General features: G+C 48.9%; 1 protein-coding gene across 2 annotated transcripts in view; it reads right to left on the minus strand.

The window, feature by feature from the left end:
• Positions 1 to 25,847, minus strand: part of MYO18B (myosin XVIIIB) — a 300,206-nt gene that overhangs the window by 245,010 nt on the left and 29,349 nt on the right. For both annotated transcript variants that reach the window (XM_050745880.1, XM_050745879.1), the window contains exons 6-11: positions 25,681 to 25,793; positions 24,181 to 24,357; positions 18,869 to 19,067; positions 15,766 to 15,908; positions 14,166 to 14,266; positions 10,330 to 10,393 (exon numbers count right to left, since the gene is read on the minus strand). In XM_050745880.1, the coding sequence (XP_050601837.1) occupies positions 10,330 to 10,393; positions 14,166 to 14,266; positions 15,766 to 15,908; positions 18,869 to 19,067; positions 24,181 to 24,357; positions 25,681 to 25,793 (797 nt within the window). The remainder of the gene's footprint in view (positions 1 to 10,329; positions 10,394 to 14,165; positions 14,267 to 15,765; positions 15,909 to 18,868; positions 19,068 to 24,180; positions 24,358 to 25,680; positions 25,794 to 25,847) is intronic.

Raw genomic sequence — 25,847 nt, forward strand, 5'->3', positions numbered from 1 at the left:
CCATCATATTTCTGGACCGCCACAGGATCACAAAATCCCTAGCAACCAGGAGCTCAACCTAGCAACTGCAGCTGGAGCAAACAGAGGGGCGGAAGGCGTCTTACCAAACATACTCAGTTATTTATGAGATCTCAAAGTAGCAGAAAAAGGACGCCAAAAGGACAGCGCCCACACATTTATTATGGCTCCCACTGTCACCTATGAGCATTTGACTTTAAATTACAGAAGGACTCCATCATCTACCAGGTAGCTTGAGTGAAGAGAAGAATGAGAAAACTTCCACTAAAGCTCATTTGCTCCTTTCTCTTCCTCGTCCCCTCCCAATGTCTTTTTCTTAACAGAAGACATGGATCAATAAATATATATGTTTCTGATTCAAAACGATTAAGATCAGGAAAACATTCACAGTTCCCTAAACTTCCAGAGAGCCAATTGTTCTTCAAACACCACTACAGAGTGTCCTGACAAAAGAAACTCTTTGGATCAAAATCATGAAAATAGATCCGGACGCGGTGGCTCACGCTTGTAATCCCAGCACTTTGAGAGGCCGAGGTGGGCGGATCATGGGGTCAGGAGATGGAGACCATCCTGACTAACATGGCAAAACTTCATCTCTACTAAAACTCCAAAAAATAAAAATAAAAATTAGCCAGGCGTGGTGGCGGGAGCCTGTAGTCCCAGCTACTCGGGAGGCTGAGGCAAGAGAATGGCAGGAACCCGGGAGGCAGAGCTTGCAGTGAGCCGAGATCTCGCCACTGCACTCCAGCCTGGGCGACAGAGCGAGACACTGTCTCAGGAAAAAAAAAAAAAAAAAAAAAAAAAAAAAAAAAAAAAAAAAAAAAAAAAAAAAAAAAATTCATGAAAATAGAAATAAGTCAAGTGAATGAAATAAGTCAACTGACAACCCAAACGTCTATCAGCAGGAGAAGGAAGCCACAAAGAGTGGTATACCCAGAGCACAGCGATGGGGCGCTACACAGCAATAAAAAAGAACAAGCCACACGCAGCCACATATAGGCATCTCACAGACCTAGTGTTGAGTCAAAGAAGCCAGGCACAAAAGCCTGCATCCTGTGTGCTTCTGTTTATGTGAAGTTCAAGAATGGGCGAAACTAGCGTATGGTAAGAGAAGTCGGGACAATGAATCTGAAGTGAGATGGGTACCTCCGATGGAGATTGCCTGGGAGGGGGCTCAAAGGAGCCTTTGATGGAATGAGGAATGTTCTGTATCTTTATATGGAGGATAGTTGCTGGTGTGTGTTTAATAATTACTAACATTGGGCCAGGTGCGGTGGCTCACGCCTGTAATCCCAACACTTTGGGAGGCCGAGGCAGGCAATCACAAGGTCAGGAGATCATGACCATCCTGGCTAACACAGTGAAGAAACCTCATCTCTACTTAAAAAAAAAAAAAAAAAAAAAAAAATACAAAAAATTAGCCAGGCGTGGTAGCCGGAGCCTGTAGTTTCAGCTACTCGGGAGGCTGAGGCAGGAGAATGGCATGAACCTGGGAGGCAGAGCTTGCAGTGAGCCGAGATCGAGCCACTGCACTCTAGCCTGGGTGACAGAGTGAGACTCCGTCTCAAATAATAATTATTATTATAATAATAATAATAATATTAACATTAGCCAGCTGTGGTGGCTCATGCCTGTAATCCCAGCACTTTGGGAGGTTGAGGTGGGAGGAGTTGACTAGCCTGGGCAACAGAGTGAGACCCTGTTTCTACAATAAAATTAAAAATCTGCCAGGCATGGTGGCATGAGCCTGTAGTCCCAGCTACTTGGGAAGCTGAGGCAGGACGATTGCTTGAGCCTAGGAAATCAAGGTTGCAGTGAACGATGATCACACCACTGCACTCCAGCCTGGGCGAAAGAGAGAGAGAGAGAGAGAGACCGGGCGGGGTGGCCTGTAATCCCAGCACTCTGGGAGGCCGAGGTGAGTGGATCACAAGGTCAGGAGATCGAGACCATCCTGGTTAACACAGTGAAACCCCGTCTCTACAAAAAATACAAAAAATTAGCCTGGTGTGGTGGTGGGCACCCGTAGTTCCAGTTACTCAGGAGGCTGAGGTGGGAGAAAGGCGTGAACCCGGGAGATGGAGTTTGCAGTGAGCTGAGATCGCACCACTGCACTCCAGCCTGGGCGACAGAGTGAGACTCCATCTCAAAAAAAAAAAAAAAAAGAGAGAGAACGAGACAATATAAACATCGAATTGTACACTTAGAATTAGCATACTTCATATACTTTGTGTTTTACCTCAATTTTTAAAAATCAATGGATAAAAATATTCAAATTGTAAGATGCCCAGGGTTTGTCTGAGGTAAAGTCTCAAGGTCAATCAAAGTCTGCAGGTAATTTAGTAAAATAAAATAAAATCCAAAATGTTCTCTCTCCATTAAACCAGGCTGAGTTTAGAGCACCCAGGAGATTCCTACAATTCAGAGAGAGGCCAGGTTTGGATTTGGAGTCAGACAGAGCTGGACGCCCTCTAGACTCTGCACTCCCAACCGTGCAACTCTGCAAAAGTCCCTTGCCCGTGCATGGAGGCTCAGTTTCCACTTCTTCAAAGAGGAAATAAGGCCAGGTGTGGTGGCTCATGCTTGTCATCCTAGTGCTTTGAGAGGCCAGGGTGGAAGGATCACTTATGTCTAGGAGTTCAAGACCAGCCTGGGCAACGTAGCAAGACCCTTTGTCTATAAAAAATATATAAAAATTATCCAGGTATGGTGACATGTGCTTGTAGCCCCAGCTACTTGGGAGGCTGAACCAGGAGAATTACTTGAGTCAAGGAGTTCAAGGCTGCAGTGAGCGATAATCACACTGCTGCACTCCATCCTGGATGACAGAACAAGACCCTGTCTCAAACAAAATAAACAAATGAAATGGAAATCATATCTTAGCATCCTCCCAGGGCTGCTCTGAGGACTACATGAGTTTATGTGTGTAAAACACCCAGCACAGTGGCCAGCACACAGTGGTACTCAATAAACGGTGGTTTCCACTCACTACTGCCTCTTTCCCTCCAAGGCTTCGCCTAGGCTGTTCCACCTTCCAGAAACACCATTCCCCATTGCTGCCCAAGTTGATGCTCCATACTCTATAACAAGCTAATCAGGTATGACCTTGCCCTCAAAGGGCTCCCAGTCCACTGAAGGGGACAGGTGTGCAAAGAGATGACACACAGAGCACATGCCATGGACTGGGAGACATTGGGCAGGGGTAAAGGACCTGACTGGAAGGATGAGAGGCTTCCTAGAAGGAGTTGGTTATGGAGCAAATCATAAAGGGTAAACAGAACGAGTGAGGCAAAGCAGGTGCCAGGAAGCAAGAGGGGTCTCCAAGTGGAAGGATAGGGGATTGGGGGAACCCAGTGCATTTGGGTGCTAAGAACTCTGCGGAGCAAAGGGTCCTGAGGAGCCATGGTTTGTGGCTGGGAGCTGTCCTCTGATGGAGCTCCTGGTGACCTCCCTGGCAGAGGGGACTAGCACCTGGGCATCCTCCCTCTGGTTACGGGCACAATAAGGGGTCTCAGGCAGGCCTGGGCCCAACTCTGATTCATGGGGAGGTGCACCAACCCTCTCTTCCCCAGGGCCAGGTGGGCCTCCTGGTTCCTACAACCAACCTGCCCGAGGATTTTCACCCCTCTGCCTCCCGGACCAGGAGCTAACTCAGGGAGGAAAATGCTAAACACTGATTCAGTGCATCTCAAAAGGAACATCACGTGGGTGCCTGCACAGGTCGGTGAACCTCATGGACACTGCAGGGAGGGCAGGACAGGTGTCGGTCCACAGCCAGGAGCCGCCCTACCCGTTGCTCAGCATCTCACCAATCCACTTCTTATCTCAGCATCGAGAGTCCATTGAAGTGGAGAGGAGAGAAAGTGTCCATTGAGCACATATTCTGTTGTACTGGGCGCTTTTTCCCCATGAGGCAGGCTGGGTCTCTCCAGCCGACAGAGGAGGAAATGGAGACTCAGAGAGGTGAAGTTACTTCCGCAAGGCTACCCATATGGGGAAGGGCCCCCAGTCCTTGGTGTCATCCAAGGGTGTTGCTCTACCCATCCCACAGGTGAAAAACTGAGGCTAAGAGAAGTTAAGTGACCCCCCCCAAGAGAGCACGTGGACCAGACCTCAGAGCACACTGTCTTCAGCCACGATCTGCATCGTGATCTGAGATGACAGTGGGAAGAACGAAAGTACCAAATTTAAAGTCAGGCCAACCTGGATCCCAGTCCTGACTCCACCACTTAAAAGCTGTGTGCCTTTGGGCAAGCAGCTTCACCTCTCTGAGCCTGGATACTTCTCCTGAAAAAAACAGATGTGATCATAATTCCTTATTTAAAGAACCACTGAGAGAATTAAGTAAAAGAAAGCTCCTGGCAGAGCCCCTGGCACGAATAATTCCTTATCCTTCCATTTGAGCACCATTCCCCCACAGTTGACAACTGGGTCATAAAAAATAAATGTGCCTCGGGCCAAGGCCTGGAATGTGACAGCCAGAAGCAAACTGCTGGGTGGCAAGGATTATTATTATTATTATTATTATTATTATTATTATTACCACTGCTGCTGGGCACATTTTTAAAAAATTAGGCTAGGTTACAAAAAAGAAATTATAGAGAAGAAGAAAATAATATGAAAGCTTTGTGATTTCAAATGTATCCTGGTGCTTGGCAGTTCTCAAGTAAGTTCCATTTACAAGCTGAAATGTGGCAGGCAGTGAGGGCGCAGTGTGAGGACTAAGAGGAGAAACTGGCAGTCACCGGGTACAGGCAGCCTCCGAGGACCTGGCCAGTGCCACGCTGGGGGTCTCCGCACTTTTACCCTGGGGTCCTTGCTTTGACTGGCCACTCATGTTTACCTTTGCATGAGGTGCTCAGTGTAGCCAGAATGCTGGCCTCCCTGAACCTGTCTAATTCACTCTCAGTCCAGCTCCAGCTCATGGTTGCCTCCTCCAGGCAGCCCTCCCTGATATGCCTTTCCTCCTCCCAGCTTGGCCTCAGCCGACATACACCTCCACTCAGGCACATATCTCTCCAGCTTGGAATGATCTGTTGATGTAGACATGGCAGCCCACCACCACCTCCCAAAAGTGAGTCACTTGATGGGTGAGACCCAGTGGAGTTATTTCTGTGTGCCAATACCTGGCATCTAATAAGATCAACAAATATCCATTGACAATGAGCTTCTAGCGACCATCCCCAAACAAGAGCCATTGATGGTGGGGTTAAGTGTGTTCACCCACTGAGCTGGGTCCACAGTACTACTCAGCCCAGATTTGAGGACCCCAGGCTGCCCACAATGACTGAGAGATGGGATCCCCAGGGTTTCTAATTCCCTTCTCTGGGTCCTCTGAGATTCCCAGCAACTGCCCCAGCTCCCAGGATCCAAGGAGTGGGTTCAAAGGCAGACATGAGATCCCTAAAGACCTAGTGAAATGATACTGGGGAGAAAATAAAGTGTAATTAACCCATCTCAGATGACCACAGTAGCAAACGATTTGAAAATTGAAAAGATGTGATTTTAGTTAAGTGGTGGTGAGTTGGGCATGCTCGTTCATTTATTCACTCAACACACGTTTATTGAGCACTTGCTGTATGCCTGGCTGAATGCTAGCCCTTGTCTATTCAGGAGGGATCAAGACAAGTGAGACTCCCACCCTCACGGAACTTAGGGCCGAGGGGAGACAAATCATAAATAAACAGTGTGATCAGAGATGGGAGATTGTTACCAAGGAGACAACAGGAAAGATAACTGGAGACATCTTCTTAGACGGAGGTTTGGGAGTCTGAGACGGTAATGCAAGCCGGACGCCCAAAGATATTTATCACCTTATCACTAAGAACCACAAAAAGGTTTAAAACCATGTAAATGGACAATATTAGGGAAACAGCAGTTCAGGGAACCATGTCTTTTAATGTTTGTGAAAGTTGTGTGTGTGTGTGTGTGTGTGTGTGTGTGTGTATGTGTTTTGTTTTGTTTTGTTTTGTTTTTGAAACGGAGTCTCATGCTGTCGCCCAGGCTGGAGTGCAGTGGCACAATCTCGGCTCACTGAAACCTCTGCCTCCCGGGTTCAAGCGATTCTCCTGCCTCAGCCTCCTGAGTAGCTGAGATTACAGGCGCCTGCCACCATGCCCGGCTAATTTTTGTATTTTTAGTAGAGACGGGGTTTCACCATAACGATCCGGCTGGTCTCGAACTCCTGACCTCAGGTGATCTGCCCGCCTTGGCCACCCAAAGTGCTGGGATTACAAGCGCGAGCCACTGTGCCCGGTCAGAAAGTTTTAATGATATACAGTGTGTTATGAATTATGTAAAATATTTGTAGGAAAAATACTGGAAGAACATCTGCAGGTATAGGACCAGTGGGTTTCTCAGGGTGGTGAAGTGAATGGCGCTTGTTTTCTGGTTTGCTTGAGTGTGTGCGTGTATTCTGGTTTTTGGTTTTGCCTTTCTGTTTTTTCTGATTTCTCTATAGGAAGTATGTAGTAATTTCGGTTTTTGTTTTTTATTTTTTTCTTGGGACAGAATCTCGCTCGCTTTGTCACTCAGGCTGGAGTGCAGTGGTGTGATCTTGGCTCACTGCAGCCTCTGCCTCCTGGGTTCCAGAGATTCTCCTGCCTCAGCCTCCCGAGTAGCTGGGATTACAGGCACATGCCACTACACCCAGCTAATTTTTGTATTTTTAGTACAGACAGGGTTTCACCATGTTGGCCAGGTTGGTCTCGAACTCCTGACCTCAGGTAATCCGCCCACCTCAGCCTCCCAAAGTGCTAGGATTACAGGCATGAGCCACTGTGCCCAACCGTAAATTAGATTTGTTTTGTTTCGTTTTGTTTTTAAAAAACAGGAGCAGGCCAAGCCCTCCCCATGGGCCATTGAGGCTTTGCCCTCCCCAACTTGCCCAATGCTGCCATCCTTGATGATGAGAGGAGGAGGAGGAGGAGGAGGAGGAGGAGGAGGAGGAGGAGGAGGAGGAGGAGGAGAAGGAAGAAGAAAGAAGAAAAAGAAAAAGAAAGAAGGAAGAAGAAGAAGAAGAGCTGACATTGGACAGCCTTGGGGACTTAGCAGCTCCCATTATTGGGGGGCATATCCTGATCACCAGATTTCCTTAATGAAGCTGTACCTGGCCTACTCAACCCCAGTAACTGGCCCAGGCTTGTATCAAAGACCAACGAATTTTCAGACTTTATTTTTCTTCTGAAAGAACAGAGCAAACATTCTCCTGATACCTGCCAGGTAGCAGAGAGAGAACAAAGAAACACCCTACCAGTTCCTGCAAATCAATTGGTCTAAAAAATGCCCCTCAGAAATAAAGAGAAAAAAAAGCAAACCACTTCAAACGCTTCTTTGACACGAATTCACGCTGTGACCAATGGCTTTATGCAGACTGTTAACAAACAGGTCAGGTTGGGGAAAGCTCAGAGGGCCCCCGCTTGGGCCCTTTTCCTTCTCAAAAACAATAGGAAAATAAAAAACAACTCTTTTGCTGATTCAAATGGATATATTTGGCCAAAGCTCATTAAACGAATGAGAAAAATCAGTGCTGAGGTCATTTCTCATCTCTTGCCTTCAAGGTCGAGGTCTGGGCTCCTAATCACCCCAAATCATGGGGGAAAGGGTATGAAAAAAGAACAGACTGCAGAGTCCCCCGAATAAGAGGGTACCCCCCCAATATTTGGTTTAGCAAGAATGCCAGCCTTGTTGCATCTGTTAATTTCATTCTCATTCCAGCTTGTTTCATGTCTGAGTTTTGACAATGAAAGAAATGTCATTCTCATTCTCATGGCCAGCTCTTGGTCACCTCTTCCAGGCAGCCTCTCTGATATGCCCCCAACTCTCCAGGCTTGCCCATATAATATTTGGGACATACTTATAAGATTAGCCCCCAGGGTTCAGACGGGGCAGACACATCACCTCGCCCAGTGCAGAAACAGACTGGACAACAGTGGCTCTCCAAGCAGGGTCCCTGGACCAGCAGCATCAGCATTGCCTGGGAACTTGTGAGAAATGCACATTCTCAGGCCTCACCCAGAGCTACTGAATTAGAAACTCTGTGGATAATACTCAGCAATGTGTAAGAGAGTGTGTGTGTGCACGCGCATGCCTAGCAACTTTTTTCCTTTCGTTTTTGTTGTTGTTGTTGTTGTTGTTGTTGTTGTTGTTTGAGATGGAGTCTCACTCTGTCTCCCAGGCTGGAGTGCAGCCGCACGATCTCTGCTCACTGCAAGCTCTGCCTCCTGGGTTCAAGTAATTCTCCTGCCTCAGCCTCCTGAGTAGCTGGAACTACAGGGGTGTGCCACCATGCTTAGCTAATTTGTGTGTGTGTGTATGTGTGTGTGTGTGTGTGTGTGTGTGTTTTTTTTTTTTTTTTTTTTTTGAGATGGAGTCTCGCTGTCTCCCAGGCTGGAGTGCAGTGGCGCCATCTCGGCTCACTGCAAGCTCCGTCTCCCCGGTTCACACCACTCTCCTGCCTCAGCCTCCGAAGTAGCTGGGACTACAGGCACCCACCACCATCATGCCCGGCTAATTTTTTGTATTTTTAATAGGGACGGGTTTCACCTCGTTAGCCAGGATGGTCTCGATCTCCTGACCTCATGATCTGCCTGCCTCGGCCTCCAAAAGTGCTGGGATTACAGGTGTGGGCCACCGCCCCCAGCCTAATTTTTTGTATTTTTAGTAGAGACAGGGTTTCTCTATGTTGGCCAGACTGGTCTCAAACTCCTGACCTCAGGTGATCTGCCTGCCTCGGCCTCCCAAAATGCTGGGATTACAGGCATGAGCCACCGCACCGGCTGAATTTCTTTAATGACCAATGATGTTGAGCATATTTTCATGTGCTTAGTTGCCATCCATTTATGCTTTTTTTGTACATTCCATCTTTTGCCCATCTTTTTTATTGGGTTGTTTCATTTATGAGTTTTGAGAATTACTTTGATATTCTAGATAAAAATCCTTTATCAGATAAGTGATTTGCAAATATTTCCTCCCAGTCGGTGGCTTGCTTTTCATAGTAATAGTGTCTTTCAGAGAGCAGATGATTTAGGCCAAGCTCTGTTCTAAGCACATTATACACATCATTTCATTTCACCCTCACAACAACCCTATGAGGCAGATACTGCTACTATCCTTTTGATAAAGTTAATGATAATCTTATGGACTGGGATTTTGATGTCTCATTTAAGAAATCTTTGCCCAGCTCAGGGTTACAGAGATTTTTCTCACTTTTCTTCTAGAAATTTTGTGGTTTGAAGTTTTACAATTAGATCTGTGATTTTTTTTTTTGTTAATTTTAGTATATCATGTGAAATATGGATGGATTTTTTTTTTTTTGGTACCAAGATATCCAATTATTCTAGCACTATTTGTTTCCCAGACATGTATGTTTGAAAAGAGGCTTTGGAGTGGAAATTAGCTAATTCCCTCCAGCTGGTGAACTCCTATTCATCCTTCAAAACCCAGGCCAAATGTTCCCTTGGCTAAGAAGTCTTCCCTGGCAAAGGCCAAGTAGCTCTATCAGCTATCCTGTGGTGCCTGCAACATTTCGTGCAACCTCTGACATATTTTATCTCACATGATTGCATTAATTTCCAAGTCTGTGCCTCCTGCTAAAGTAAAAATTCTTGGATGAGGACCATACTTGTAGCACTTAGCAGAAGCATACACCTAACACAACACAGGCCCAGCATAGGTGGTGGTGAAGGAGAGAAGGGAGAAAACAATGGTTAAAATAATTGAATAATAAAATATCAAACCAGTGAACCATTTGCTTTTTTAAACAATGAAATACCTCTCGGCCCCACTCATAGACTATATTCGTCACGAAACCATCTCTGAGTGCACCTACCCAAGTTAACCACCAGTAGTATTGACAAAGAGCACCCTATTGATTGATTTAGGCCAAGCCCTGTTCCAAGCACGTTATACACATCATTTCATTTCACCCTCACAACAACCCTATGAGGCAGATACTGCTACTATCATTATTGTACTGAAGAAGAGACAGACCTCCCGGGAGATTAAGGTCCATGCCTGAGGTTCACCTACTTAATAAGTATCAGAGCTGGGGCTTGAACTAGACTGATTCCAGGGCCCTAATCCTACCTCTAAGGTATGCTACGTCTGGTTTCCTTTATTTGTCCGAGTCTCCTTTACCCAACAAGCCCAGACCCTACAAAGGCAGCCCCTGACTCTTCCACATGACCAACCCTTGCCAACTGTGAACCCCAGTACCAAAGGAGACAAGCTGCACGGCGACTCCTCATCACCCTCCCATCTGGCCCCAGGGACACGGACTCACATCCCACCCCTGAGGGACCTCCTCCTTACCTTGGACCACACGCCCATGCCAAAGGAGCTGCTATCTGCCATCTGGTGCAGGTTCAGCTCCGTCCTGGAAGCACAGAAGGAACCAGGAGTCAGTGGGCTGTTCACACCAGGCCTGGCAGGGCAGGTGGTCGTCACAGTGTGTGGGGCTCCATGCAACTACCCAGACACCCCAGGGACTGTCCCTGGCCTTGGCCCCACTAACTCTGCCCTGGGACATCTTCGATCTCCCAAATATTCCTCACGCATAGGCCTCCCTTGGCCCTTCCTAAAAGCCAGGAAATCCCAGGAGAAAGGGTTGTAGAGGAAAATCAGGAGAGCAGAGACTAACCCCAGATCTTCTAATCAGCTGGGTGGCCTCACTTAAGGATGATATTGAAACAGTCAACACGAATGAGCCCTTGCGGCACGTTAAGTTCTAACATGACTCATGACAGCCCCACTCCATCGGTACAATTATTTCCATTTCACCGTTGACAAAACAGAGGCACTGAGAGTGGGTACCTGCCCCAGACCTTCACAGCTAGCAGACACGCAGCCAGAAGCTGAGCTGAGGTCTGCTGGCCCTTCCAGCCCAGACTCCGCGCTATCCTGCCATGTGCGCCTCTCCCGGCCTCAGTCTGCACTTTATGAAGCAACACGATGTTTAAGGCTCCTTCCCATGTTCAACCTGCAGGCTCCTCGAGAGTGAGACCTGCAGATAGGCCACCCACTTTTGCAGGCTTGAGGAATGCAAGCCAAAGGCGGGGTGGGTACGGCTATGCCCCCTGCCCCTTCGAATCACACTCTCTACTCACAAAAGCACTGTAGAGCCCGGCCTAGGATCCCCAATCCCCATGTGGGCTCAAATTGGTTCCTGGAAAGGGTCGAGGGTTACTCATCAGTCTCCAGCCAGCTTGTCTGGTTCTGAGGCCTTCAGTGTCCTCTCCCTAGATTCTCTACAGACCCCACACCCCTCTCTGCCTCGTGACTTGGAAGGACTCTTACCAGCTAGGCTTCAAGTCCAACCCCAGTGCTGCTATGTGGCAGACAAGGTAATTCTCTTCTCTGCAACTCACGTTTCCTTATCTGTAAAATGGGCTCCCTACCTCTTCTTGCCTCCCAGGATTAAATGAGATATTGTACACTGCCGGGCCGGCACAGAGTAAGAGCTCTGTTTTCCTGACACTCTCTTCCATTCACTGGAAATTCAATCTGACAAATAATTAAGAAGCATCTACCTGGTGCCAAGCCCTGTGCGAGGTACTGGGAAGGCAGAAAGAAGGACAACAGGGCCCCTGATTCAAAGATCTCCCAGTCCATCTGGTGAGGAAGGGAGACCTGCACTGGCAGGTTTTTGAACCAGAAGCATATACCAGGCACCAAAATGGTAGAAAGGAGAAACCGAGGAGCAAGAATCAGACGCTGCTCCTCTTAAAAAGGGATTTGGAGTAGGGTTTTGAAGGATGACTAGGAGTTTGCCACATGAGTGGGGAGAAAGGACATTTGGGCAAGTGGGAACCTGATTTTGACCTTTGGAAGCTTCCATGTCGGTGAGGGACCAAGTTGGCAGTGGCAGAGGTAGAGAAAGGGAAGTAACTTGGGGATTAACAAGGAACCTTCAGAATGACAATGACTCCCTGAGGGGGCTGAGTTGCTCCAAGCACTTTACTCCCTTGGGGTCCCTGAAACTCATCTAGGCAGCCCTTTCCTCTCAGACGCAGCTTTGGCCCAGTTCCTAAGGATGCCAAACTCAATAAGGATGCCTCCAGCATGGAGGGCCCCCGGCCTGGGCCTGGCTGGGAGTGGAGGTCGGGCATCCTCTGCTAGCCGCAGTTGAGCCTCATCCTTCCTGGGTCCACCTCAGGGTAAGCCTCCAAATCCCCCTCTCCAGCAGGCAATGCTTCTATCCCCAGAATCAAGCCCCACCCATGGGGTGCAGAAGAGAGAGCCCCAGTGTGGGGCTCCAGGGCTGGAACAGGGGTGATGTGTGTGTCCTTCAGTGTTCTGAGAGGTGAGAAAATGGAGGTCCCAAGAGGTGAGGCCATGGGGCTGAAAGTGGGGCTCAAACTCCTATGTTCAGGGTCCACCTACCTATTCCTTCCCGCATTACACCGTTACTATGCACCGCACATGGCGCCTGCTGCCTTGACATGTGATCTCATTTAAATGCCTATGGGGTTGGCACTAGTAGGAACCCATTTTACAGAAGGAGAAATCAAGGCTCAGAGAAGCCCATGTGGGGCAAAGCCAGGATCAAACCCATGTCCCTCTGAATCCAAAGTCATTCCTTTGGATGACCTGGTCAGGGCCTGGTCAGGGCCTGTCGGGGGTATCAAGGCAGATCAAATCCTCCAAAAACAACACACACAAAGCAATCGCTATGTCCGGGCACTATTTTAAGAAGTATTGTTGGCTGGGCGTGGTGGCTCACGCCTGTAATCCCAGCACTTTGGGAGGCCGAGGTGGGTGAATCACGAGGTCAGGAGATTGAGACCATCCTGGTTAACAAGGTGAAACCCCATCTCTACTAAAAATACAAAAAATTAGCCGGGCGTGGTGGCGGGCGCCTGTAGTCCCAGCTACTCAGGAGGCTGAGGCAGGAGAATGGTGTGAACCCGGGAGGCGGAGCTTGCAGTGAGCCGAGATCGCACCACTGCACTCCAGCCTGAGCGACAGAATGAGACTCCGTCTCAACAAAAAACAAACCAAAAAAAGTATTGTCTACCTGTTCATATTTTAACTCTCACCACAACACTGTGATATAGTCACATCTATTTTTGTAGATAAGGAAAATCAGGCTCAGAGAGGTGAAGTCATTAGCTCAAGGTCACACAGCCAACAAGTGGAAAAGCCAACATACAAATCCACACAGCCTTGTCCTCGAGTTGGTGGTCCTTGTCACTCTGCTATACAACCCTACTCCAAGTTCTCCTACAGATTCCCAAGACCTTCTAGAAGTTTCCCTGCTGCTCAGTTACTATCACTCTGAAAAGTGGGAGTTCCTTCTCCTCTCTGCCTTCTCTCTGCAGGTTACAGCTGTCCCTCCAGCCTTAGCCAGGACACACAGGACAGGTTGAGGCTGCCCTTCAGATGGGGAGGGAAGGCTGGGGAACAAACAGTGATGAGATTAGAGCACAGTAACCACAAATTATCACCCTTCATGTGGGAAAACCCATTTTCTCTCTCTCTGGAGCTTCACGAGGACCGTGCCCATCCATCCAACAGAGGAGGAAACCAAGGCTCTGGGAGAGGAAGCCACATAAGCCACATGCGTAACGATGCCCTGTAGATTTGGGGAAGGGCAGAGATGGCTTTTTAGGCCACCTCCTCCAGGAAGCCCTCCAAGATGAGACTTGCCTGACTACCCAGCTCACTGCGCCACTCAGCGGCAGGTCTGTCCCGAGGAACCTCATGTAGGCATACCCTACTACACACCCAAAACTCCCACAAAAGTTTAGAAACTTCTGGAAGATGTGGGGGTCTGCTGTCCCTCTCCCTCTTCCCACACTGCCGCCAGGACCAGTATTGACATGCCACTATCACAGCAGACAGCTTTGACTCCCAGCATTTATAAAGAGCTGAATGTAAATTATCTCAGTCAGTCCTATAAGGTCTAAGAAAGGTGTTGTTTCCACATTACAAAGGAAGAAACCGAGGCTCAGGGTGGATGACATGTGACCAAAGTCACCCAGCCCATGAGCTCTGTGTACCCAGGCAGCTGGAATCGGAGACCATGTTCCTAATCCCTGGGTCCCATGGCCTCTCAGTACTGGGCAGAAGCTAAGGCTGGGCCCCCAAAGAACAGGTGCCCTTTGTTGCACTGCCCTCAGCTGTCTCTACCTGCCCCAAGTGCTCACCTGAGATCCAAGTCCAATCCAGCCAACATCTGGGAGAAAACCTGGAAGTTACTTTCCCCTTCCGGCTGCCGCGCCACACGGCTCTTCTCCAAAAGCATTGTCTGCAGGGAGAGAAGAGGGGCACCCAGTCAGCGCTTTGGGTACATCTGCACATGCCTGATGCCCAGCTACCCAGGGTGCCCCACTCTGATCCACTTTTTTTTTTTTTTTTTTTGAGATGGAGTCGCGCTCTGTTGCCCAGGCTGGAGTACAGTGGTGTGATCTCGACTCACTGAAAGCTCTGCCTCCTGGGTTCACGCCATTCTCCCGCCTCAGCCTCCCAAGTAGCTGGGACCACAGGTGCCCACCACCATGCCCGGCTAATTTTTTTGTATTTTTAGTAGAGACAGGGTTTCACCATGTTAGCCAGGAGGGTCTCCATCTCCTGACCTCGTGATCCGCCCATCTCAGGCTCCCAAAGTGCTGGGATTACAGGCGTGAGCCACCGCGCCCAGCCTCTGATCCACTATTTGAGTCAACATCTCAGGTCCAAATTTTGCTGGCAACCTCCATATCAGAACTTCTCATCCTTTATCTCACTAATTCAGAGTCCACCTAGGAAATTAACTAATGCAATAGATTCATTCCAATTAAGGTATCAAAGGTACCTTAATTGGTAGTAACGATCAAATGAGGCCACCTTCCAACATATTCCCTTTTTAATAGAAGCCTTTAATACCTTAACCCAAATAGTGATTAAGGGTAGGATTTCAGGGCCAGGACAGAAAAGGAACTTATTTGGCGTGGAGGGGTTTTCCTTGAGTCTGGATATTATACCAGCGCCACTTTACAAACAACTCTTCTAATAACCTAATCCTATTTTCTGTTCAAGCAGGACGTTTGAGGGAGACGGGGAGGGGTACAGGTGATTTTGGAGATGGGAACAAACAGGCCATGTGTTCATCACACACGGACTGTTGCGGAAGGCTGGCGAGTGTCTGTTTAATTTCAACTTGCGCTTTTAAGACCTGGCTAATGAGAGGCTGAATTCTGTATTTGCTCATGAATATTTCATTCCCCTGAGAGTCCGAAGCACAGATGGGCTGGCTTGCTCCAGAAGGGATGTTCCAGGGCACCAAGTGAGGTGGGGAGCAACTGGCCCCATTTAGGGGATCCATGACCATTTCATTATTTTATTATTATTATTATTATTATTAGTTTTTTTTTGTTTTTGAGATGGAGTTTCCTTCTTGTTGCCCACGCTGGAGTGCAATGGCACGATCTCGGCTCACTGCAACCTCCGCCTCCTGGGTTCAAGCAATTCTCCTGCCTCAGCCTCCCGAGTAGCTGAGATTACAGGCACCTGCCACCACGCCCAGCTAATTTTTGCATTTTAGTAGAAACAGGGTTTCACCATGTTGGTCAGGCTGGTCTCAAACCCCTGACCTCGGGTGATCCACCCGCCTCGACCTCCCAAAGTGCTGGGATTACAGGCGTGAGCCACCACCATGACCATTTCAGACACATCCTAGAGTCCCAGCTGGAGGCGTGGGCTCTACTGAGTGGGGCTAGAGACACAGCAGCCTCAAGGCCCCCTTGCACGTCCCCCCAGAGGCCTCACCTGGAGCTGAGCAGCTGTGATGCGGCCGGTAGCATTGAAGTCCAGCGACATCACCATGGAGAACCGGGTGGCGCTGCAGCTGTGAGCCATGGACACAGAGCCAAAGGCCCGGAGGACAGTGAAGGTGGCTCGGATCTTCTCCACTGTTGGGGGCAGCATAGGGCCACATGTCACTGATGGACCGGGAGCTGCCACTCCCACCTCGCACAGGTCCACCTTTTCCATGGCCCCTGCTTGGGCCAGTCCTCATCCTGGCCTCAGCCCCCTGTGGGCTTCCTGTGAGCTTCCTGCCACCCACTCCCTGCCCAACCCAACTATAAACCACATACATTTCACTGAGCACCGATTGCTGGACTGACCATGTACTACCAGCCCTGGTGTAGGGGAAACAAGACTCAATCTAGAAGGGCCAGGGATAGGCACAATCTGGGTAACAGAGGCTGCCCTAGGGCTTCCCAGACGTAATGGAGCCTAGGAAGAGGTGAGGATAACATTCTGGGGCCTGCACTCACAGCTTAGAAGCAGGCTTGCAAAGCCCTATAATCTCCCCACTACTATTCATTGCATACCTACAATGCAACAAGCACTGTGCTAAGCACCTGGATACAGCCTGACCTGACTTCCACCCTCAGACGCATGCAATTCACAGCACAACTACATTCTGAGAGACTGTGCCTCTTCCCACTGTATCTCCAGTTTCTAGCATGAGCCAGATGTAAAGTAGGTGTTCAGCAAAGTATTGGAATAATCCTAGTGGAGAAGCAGTATAGCCAAGCGGTTAGAAGAGACTGAGGATCTTCCCTTTGCTGGTTACCTGATTTGGGACAAATTAACTAGTTAATTATTAATTATTTATAATTAATTAATAATCAAACAATTAATTGACTAATTAAATCTAATCCTCATGTGGCTGTCATGACGACCAAAAGTTTTGGGGTTTTTTTTTGTTTTGTTTTTGAGACAGAGTCTTGCTCTGTCGCCCAGGCTGGAGTGCAGTGCAGTGGTAGTTCACGCCATTCTCCTGCCTCAGCCTCCGGAGCAGCTGGGACTACAGGTGCCCGCCACCACGCCTGGCTAAGTTTTTTGTATTTTTAGCAGAGACGGGGTTTCACCACGTTAGCCAGGATGGTCTCAATTTCCTGACCTTGTGATGCGCCCACCTCGTCCTCCCAAAGTGCTGGGATTACAGGCGTGAGCCACCGCGCCCGGCCGAGGACCAAAAGATTTAATAATGTCACATGCTTAGAAAATATTCCAAAGGTGGAACTATTATTATAGTTATTATTAGAAACACAATATTGCCTGCATCATGTATTCTCAATGGGAGGATATTGTCCCTGAGATGAGTAAAAACTGATTCTTAGAAGTGGTAGTAAAAAAAAATTTATACAAAAAATTAAATATAAAAAATATTTGTATAAATATATTTTATATTCTATATATGTATAAATATAAAAAAGTATACAAAAAAATTTTTATGTATAAAACACAAATATACATAAAGGAATATATGGCTTATCTGTGGTATTAACATTTCACCAGAGGGGAAATGATTAAGGGGAATAAATGTCTTAAAAGGCTTTTCAGAGTGTGCAATAATGAAAAAGAGCTGAGAACAGTGCCACAATGGTGAGAGCTCTACAGCCAGTAGGCCAAGGTTTGAATCTCAGCTCTAGGAGTATTTGCTGTGTGACATCAGGCAAGCTGAATCTCAATGCCTTCAATCTATAAAATTTAAATAATAGCATCTACCTTATAGGGCTGTCTTAGATTAAAAAAAAAAAAAGTTCAGGCTGGACACAAGACTCACACCAATAATCCTAGCACATTGGAAGGCCGAGGTGGGTGGATCGCTAGAGCCCAGGGGTTCTAAACCAGCCTGGACATGGTGAAACCCCATCTCTACAAAAAAAAAAAAAAAAAAAAATAGCCAAGGGTGGTGGCGTGTACCTGTAATCCCAGCTACTCAGGAGGCTGAGGTGGGAGGATCACTTGAGCCTAGGAGGTCAAGGTTGCTGTGAGCTGAGATCACACTACTGCACTCCAGCCTGGGTGACAGAGTAAGACCCTGTCTCAATAATAATAATAATAATAATAATAATGTTAGTATCCTTGGAATTGGGCCTGAAATATAGGTTTCAGCAAGCATTTACTAAGATCATTATTAATATTGTAGTTGTTATTATTAATTGGTTTTTTTTTTTTTTTTTTTTTTGAGACAGAGTCTTGCTGTCTCACAGGCTGGAGTGCAGTGGTGTGATCTCGGCTCACTGCAAGCTCCGCCTCCCGGGTTTACGCCATTCTCCTGCCTCAGCCTCCCGAGTAGCTGGGACTACAGGCGCCCGCCACCACGCCCGGCTAATTTTTTGTATTTTTATAGAGACGGGGTTTCACCATGTTAGCCAGGATGGTCTCGATCTTCTGACCTCGTGATCCGCCTACCTTGACCTCCCAAAGTGCTGGACTGTAGGCGTGAGCCACCGCGCCTGACCAATTGGTATTCTTTTTTTAAGGCTCAGGTCAAATATCACATCCTAGAAAAAGCCCTCCTGCAGCCCTCCTCTACACTCCCTGAGTTTCTTCCCTAGCCTGCTCTGCCAGCACTTTTTGAAGAACACTCAAGTTTGAACGTAGGTACAGTTCAGTTTCCACTCCGGCTATTAGCTCCTCACGAGTGTAGACTCTGTCCTTGAATCTTCACTCTTCGAGTCCTCTGTTCAGTTCAGCAGGTTGTGCACTGCCCAAAGACACCACATCCCTGGGGTGCCTCAATCATATCGCACTCTCCTAGATTTGTGTACGAATATTAGGATGATTTCCCAGCAGATGGCAGTCAAGTATCCAGTTCTAACAATGTCCATGTATGATGACTGTCCTGCAAACAGCCATCAATATCTTGAAGAAGGAGTACCTTATTCTAATTTCAACAAATATATCCCAGTGACCTAGGGATAGCCCTGCCCAGTAGCAAGCATGGGGTCTGTATGTATCTGGTGCTCAGTGAATGCTAGCTGAATGAATATAAGAAAGAGCAGCTCAGCACCCCCTTCCAGCTCTCCCCGTCCTGACCCCGACTCTACATGTCACCTAGAGACCACCGTACCTGAGACCTTGCCATCCACGCTGCCTGCCATCCCCACCAGGTGTTCCAGGACCTGCTCACAGCAGGCGGTCTTCCCAGCCCCACTCCGGCCCAGGGCCACAACGCTCTGGTCTCTCCGCTGGTTCAGCAGCGCCCAGTATGCCCGCTGGGCCATGGAGCCAATGTGGGCGGGCAGGCCATCCCGGCGGCCCTTGGGCACCTGCAGGAAGATCACAGGTGTCAGTCACCCCATCCAGCCATTGCCTAGGGAGCATTCTAAAACAGTGCCCCTCCCCAGGCCTAGGGTCTAGATCTGTGTCCCTGCCTCCAGATCTGCGTCCCTGCCTCCCTTCCTACTCTACTGGGAGGAGCCGAGCCTGTGTGTCTAGTTCTGCCCCTGGCGCCCTGTGGGTCCTTGGACAACCCATGCCTGTTTTCTGAGCCTAGGTCTCCTCTTTAGTTAGTTAGAGGCCTGAATGAGAGCTACATTCGTCCATAAGATTCATCTCACTGGTTACTCAAAGCATCGCATAGTATCTGCCTAAAGCGAGGCAGCTGGATCAAGGGCATAATTATCCATTACGATTAGTGATGTCTGCCATGGACACAGGGAACGGCACATGGGGGAGTTAGTGGTATGTGTGCTACATATTTGCTGTAACAGATTTAGGTGATACCTGAAATCATATGTGCTTCATCCACTCATTCATACTTCATTCAGTAAAATAATCCATTAGTGTCTACTATGCAGCAGGCACTCGGGCACAGTGTGACACAAAATGGATAAAGGAAATTCTAGCCAATTGCAAAGAGATACCATTATATGCCTATTACAATGGCTGAAAAAATATTTAACAGTCACTACCAAGTTTGGTGAAGATGAGGAGTGACTGGAATTCTCATACGACACTAATGGGAATGCTGAATGATGCAGCCGCTATGGAAAACAGCTTGGCAGTTTCTTCTACAGTGAGATGCACACTCATTACCCCTCTCCACAACCCCACAACCCCTCTCCAGGTGTTTACCCTAAAGAAATAATGTATGTTCACAAAAAATCCCTCTATGTCATTGGTTATATTGACTATACATTCGAAATCACCAAAAACTAAAACAACACAAATGTCCTTCAACTAGTGAACTAGGATAATCACCCATCTTGGTTGTTCTTTTGTTTTTTGTTTTTGTTTTGAGATGGAGTTTTGCTCTCTGTTGCCCAGGCTGGAGTGCAACGGTGCCATCTCGGCTCACTGCAACCTCCACCTCCTAGGTTTAAGCGATTCTCCTGCCTCAGCCTCCTGAGTAGCTGGGGTTAAGGCGTGCACCACCACGCCTGGCTAATTTTTGTATTTTTAGTAGAAATGGGGTTTCACCATGTTAGCCAGGCTTGTCTCGAACTCCTGACCTCAGGTGATCCGCCAGCCTCGGCCTCCCAAATTGCTATCCTGGTTTTAGCATTGAAAGTCTCATGTCCCAGAAAACGTTTTAGTCCCAGGAAAACCAGGACAAGTGGTCATCCTATGAACAAATAAGTACAATGAAATAAAGTACAATGAAATAAGTACATCAGTGAAATAAAGGAACAAACTGTGGATAAATAAAACCATACGGGTGAATCTCCAATGCATTGTGTTGCCTGGAAGAAGCCAATTCAAAAGGTTACATACCGTACAATGCCATTTACATGGTTTTTTTTTTTTTTTTTTTTTTTTTTTTTTTTTTTTTTGAAAAAGGCAAAACTATGGGGACAAAAAAAACAGATCAGTGTCTACCAGGGGTAGAACTTGGGGCTGAGTTGACCACAGAGGGGCCCAGAGAACTTTTGGGGGTGACGGGAACTGTCATGTAATTGATTGTTGAAGCAGTTACACAACTATACACCTTACTTAAAAACACACAGAACTGGGCACTAAAAAGGTGAACTAGACTATAACGTAAATTACACCTCAGTAAACCTGATTTTTTTTTTTTTTTTTTTAAGTCCCTGCTTGGTGGAGCTTGCCTTCTGGTGGCAAGACAGAGATGATCAACAAAAGATATGATTCAATTGTAGTGAACGGGAGGCATTTGAAAGCCACAAGGCTGGATGAGATCACCAATGAAGAGTGTGGGGATGGAGCACCCTGACAGGCACAGGTCAGGGAGACCACAAGGAAGACTGACTGGGCGGCCAGTGGGCCGGAAGGAAAACCAGGAAAGCGGAGTCTTAGAGCCAAGGAAGGGTGTGTTTCAGGAAGAGGGAGGAAAATGCTGCTGAGTTCAGTAAGAGGAGACCAGAGACTTGACATTGGATTTGGCAGCAAGGGAAGAGGGCGGGAGGTTACTGTGAGGTCAGCGGAGAGGCACCAAAAGAAACAAGAGGAATGGGCCCTGCTGCATGAGGATGTCTGAAGCCCAGGATACTGAGGGTGCCCACTGGGTCTGCCAAGGCCCCATCTGCCCTCCCTAGCACAGTCCCTTGGCCGAACTAGGGGCACAAACCCCGGTGTGATGGCCCTCCCCTCAGTCTGGATGCCTAGCTTGGGGCTGGGGCTGTCCCCAATCCACTGTTGGCTTTTCCTGCTCCAAGCCCCTGAGGAACAGTCATGAGTCCCTATCCCGATGCCAGATGTAGGGCTCAGCAGGACCCTAATGCAGGCAAAGCGGGGATATGCCCCCACACTGGCTGACCACAGCCTTAGGGCTTAAGGCAGGCAGAGGGTCCTGGAGTCTGAGTCCTAGAGCCATCCCCCAGTCTGGGAAAACTAAAGTTCAAGGAACGGGCAGTCCCATCCATCAGCCCGCTCAGGTCCACTGCCTGGAGGGAGAAGGAAGAATTCTGCACAGCCAGGTTCCTGAAGGCACTCATACATGTGTGCACGTACACGTGCCTTCGCATCTGTGTACATGTGCCCTTGCATACATGCACGAAAGTGTGCTTGTAGGCACATGCATACAACAGTTGCCGAGGGCTCTGCACGCAGGGATGGGACCCACCTCTACCCACGTGGTCACACCCATGCTCAAACTCACGCTTTTATGCACCAAGACCTGCACGCCCCCAGGCACACACCCAGACCCGAGTGGGTCTAGCCCCACAGTGAGAGAGGCCCCCAGTGTGGCCCAGACCCCACCCAGCCCATCCTCAAGGTGGTCTCAGCCTCACCGCAGGCCTGTGCTCCCACCTGGTGGCCATTTGGGGAATCAGAGGTTGATCCAGCCTAAGGACAGGAGATGGGTGTGGGTTTGAGGGTAGGAGGCTGGAAGACTTGAGGGAAGGGTGGGGACCAGTGCCGCACCCCACCCCAGGGTTAGGAAGGGAGGTGGGGGATCTACCTTCAGGGTGTGTACCAACGCCTGCACCTTTTAGCACTTTTGCCTAAGTTCCGATGCCTCGGTCCACGATGGCCAATGAGGGCCTGCTTGCTATCTGGGCCTATAAAAATGTCCCTTCCAGGGATTTCCAGGGAGCCAGAGAAGTCACTCAGCAATTCGGACAGCTCAGAGGCCTTGGGCTGCAGTCATAGAAGCCTAAGCACTCACCACAGGGATGGGAGAGGGCACGCGCCAAGCTCTGGCCCACCCAGAGCTTCTGAGGTCCTCCCAGGGCCCTTGACCATGGACAGCTGTGACGGGAGAGCCGCTGGGAGTGACTGAAGGGGTGGCGTGGGTCACTCTGAGGAGAAAAATCTTGGAGGGAGGGTTACAGGGCCACTATATCCCCTTTAATGGCTTTAGCATTGCTCAGGGACTAGGGATGGGTTTGTTCCACAGGGCCCCAAAGGGTAAGATGTGGCTTTTCACCCCCAATTGGCAGAGGAGAACATGGAAACCAGAAGAGGTATCATGAGCTTTCCTGGACACCAGGTGTCCTAGGGGCTTGTGACTTCCCACTGAGTCTCCAGACAGCACACAGGTACCGTCTCGCCTCCCACAGGTCTCCCTGCCTCCACTGAGCCTCTTCCCATCTGTCCTCTACCCAGCAACCAAAGGCATCCTTTTACAGCCTAAGTCATAGCACGTCATTGCTCTGCTAAAAACCCCAGTAGGGACTCTCTCTAAGCCTACTCTGGCCGGGGAGGCGGCCCAGTTCATAAAAAATAAAAATCGGCCAGGTGCGGTGGCTCACGCCTGTCATCCCAGCACTTTGGGAGGCCAAGGCGGGTGGATCACAATGTCAGGAGATTGAGACCATCCGGGCTAACACGGTGAAACCCGGTCTCTACTAAAAATACAAAAATTAGCCGGGCGTGGTGGCGGGCGCCTGTAGTCCCAGATACTCTGGAGGCTGAGGCAGGAGAATGGCGGGAACCCGGGAGGCGGAGCTTGCAGTGAGCGGAGATCCGGCCACTGCACTCCAGCCTGGGCGACAGAGCGACACTCCGTCTCAAAAGTAAGTAAGTAAATAAATAAATAAATAAATATCCACAGTAGCTGCCATCCCACTCAGAGTAAAAGCCAGAATCATCATCCTGAGAACTGACCCCGCTCTGTCCTGGCTTCTCCTAACCTCTCCCACCTCTTCCTCCACTCATCTCCTCGGGCCACTCTTATCTTTATTGTTGATGGTCTGTCTTTTCTTCCTAGAACAGCAACTCCACAAGGGCAGGCTTGCTCGCCCGGCATCTTCCGTGCTGTTCTTTGTGCCTGGCCCGGTAGGAGAGCCTCAATCAATAGCTCAATCACTATTGAATTACTGAAGGGCCGCGCTTCCGTGACTCGGCTGAGGTGCCTCGTGCGTCCACAAGGTGGCGCTTAGAGATTTCCTTTGCTCTTGTCCGTCTCAACAAAAATCGGCCGTTTCTACACTTGCGAGGAAAAAAACTAAAGCACAACTGAGCTTCTGTTTTCCCGTGATGTGGGTGCTCAGGGCTCCCAAGAGTTCAGCAAGAGCACACAGGAGCCCGGTGCCCTGGGTTTTCTCCCATCTCCTCTGCTTGCTAGACCTGAGAGTTTAGCCTACACCTGGCCCAGCTGGCTCTTCTCAACTGTAAAATGGGCTAGTCACAGCACCTGTGTTTTCAGGTGGATATGTGAGAATGAACTGAGTTAATACAAGGTGCATGAGGCAGTATCTGGTAGAGTTCATACTCATTCAGTATTTTCTTTCGTTATTCTTGTGGCATTTAATGCTGCTGTTTCTGTCCTAATGGTGACTGATCTTTCCACCCAGGGAATGGGGGAATCTCATGGTCCACGCCACAGGATGCCCGCAATGCCGCGAGAAGGACGCTGTTTGCAGCCAGGTAGACTGGGGGCTCTCATGGTTCTACTGTCACCTCAGATGCAGAGGGATACCCCCAGACCCTCCTGCCCTCAGCTTCCCAGCCCTGCCCCCCATGGTCCCACCTCACCTTCCCTGCAGATGGCACTGAGGGCCCCCGGGGCTGGAGGACGATCAGATCAGGTCCCGTGCAGGTGTGCGGCCGCTGAGCCCTGTAGCGCTGCAGAAGCGTGTTCAGGACACTGGATTCGTTGACACTGATGAGAGAGGCCAGGTCCTCGGCCTGGTCCAGCTCAGGGGGGTTGGCCTGTGAAACCGTCACATAGAGTCTCCTGTGGCCTCCTGGGCCCCCAACACACACACACACACACACACACACACACACAGAGCCCTCCTTTTGAGAGCTATGTGCCAAAGACCGGAACAGAGCACAGGGACTCTGGATGGGAAGTGATGAAGCCCTACGAATAAAATAGGGCCATGCCTTCTCCTTGTCCTCTGTGCAACCTATGAGGCAACCCCTCTTCGCTGTGGTCCTGCACTCGGTGGACCATGAGGGCAGACGCTCCCAAGGCAGACTTGATGAAATTCAAAGCACTTTCTGAATCTCAAACACCACAAAAAGACAGGTGATGCTCCAGTGTGTGCGAGCATTCACTGCCATTTCCTTCTCTTCTGAGTCTTATGGAGAAGCTGTCAATATGCTCCGTGATACCCAGGAGAGGAGGCCAATGGCCAAACCGCCTCACTGGTCTCATAGCCCATCATGCACTGATTCCTAGGAAACCATCTGATTCCTAGGAAAAACCACTGATTCCTAGGAAACCTTAGAAGCAAGGGGTGTGTGAAGCTGCTTCTTGAAACATCTATTCTAAGAGGCGTCCTATCATTCTCTCCAGCTTCAGGGAGTTTTCTGAACCTAGTAGTCTCGGGTTTGGGCCAAGCTTGAGCCCTCTCATAGATCAGCCTTTCTTGCAAGGCCACTGAGCCTTTGTAAACGCCCAACGTGGGAGAGGTGGGCAGAGGAGGAGCAGAAAGGAATGCAAATGAGCAAGGAGGAAAACTCCTTCTAAATTATCAGGCTGCAAGGGGGTGGAAAGGGCATGATAGAACTTTTTTTTCTATCATTACACTGTGATTTGTCCTCAAAAGGATTTATGGTGCACAACAAAAAATGTATTCAAAACAATTTAAAGAGCAAAGCTGAAAGAAAGTTTGATGCCGAAATATAGGCCACTGGAACCTATGCTGTGGTTACGGGCAAGCAGCAAATTTGGCTCTGAGTTCCCTGGCAGCTAGAGTGAAAACAGAAACATGCTCTGTAGTATGATTTGCAATACGTATAAAATTAAAAGCAGTCATTTTTTTGGGTCCATCAGAAGAACTCCCAGTTCTAAGACCTGATAAACATGTCCCTTGATGTGTCCTCATTAAGAGAAACCACAGGAAAGGGTGAATGACCCCCTAACAATATCCCTCCAGCAAAGCAATGAGTTCAGTGGGGTTCTTTGCTATAACTCCTTACAGGGCATCAAGCCAAAATGGTATTAGTAGTCAGGTACAAGGAAACTTCTTGCAGGGCGGGGGAAGGAGGGTATGGAGCAGGGGGGCAGCGGGACAGGGGACTCACCCGATGGACATGCTCCTCATCCACCTCAGTGATACTTTTGTCAGCATCAATGCAAAGTCTCACCCTTCCTGCCGGCAGGTCTGCTGTTCCCTCATCTGGCTTTAGCACCGTAGCTGGTTGTACATCCCAGACAGAGAAGGGGAAAGGGGAGGAGATGGGAGGAGAAG

The sequence above is a fragment of the Macaca thibetana genome, chromosome 10 (assembly GCF_024542745.1).
Source record: "Macaca thibetana thibetana isolate TM-01 chromosome 10, ASM2454274v1, whole genome shotgun sequence".
Lineage (NCBI taxonomy): Eukaryota > Metazoa > Chordata > Mammalia > Primates > Cercopithecidae > Macaca > Macaca thibetana.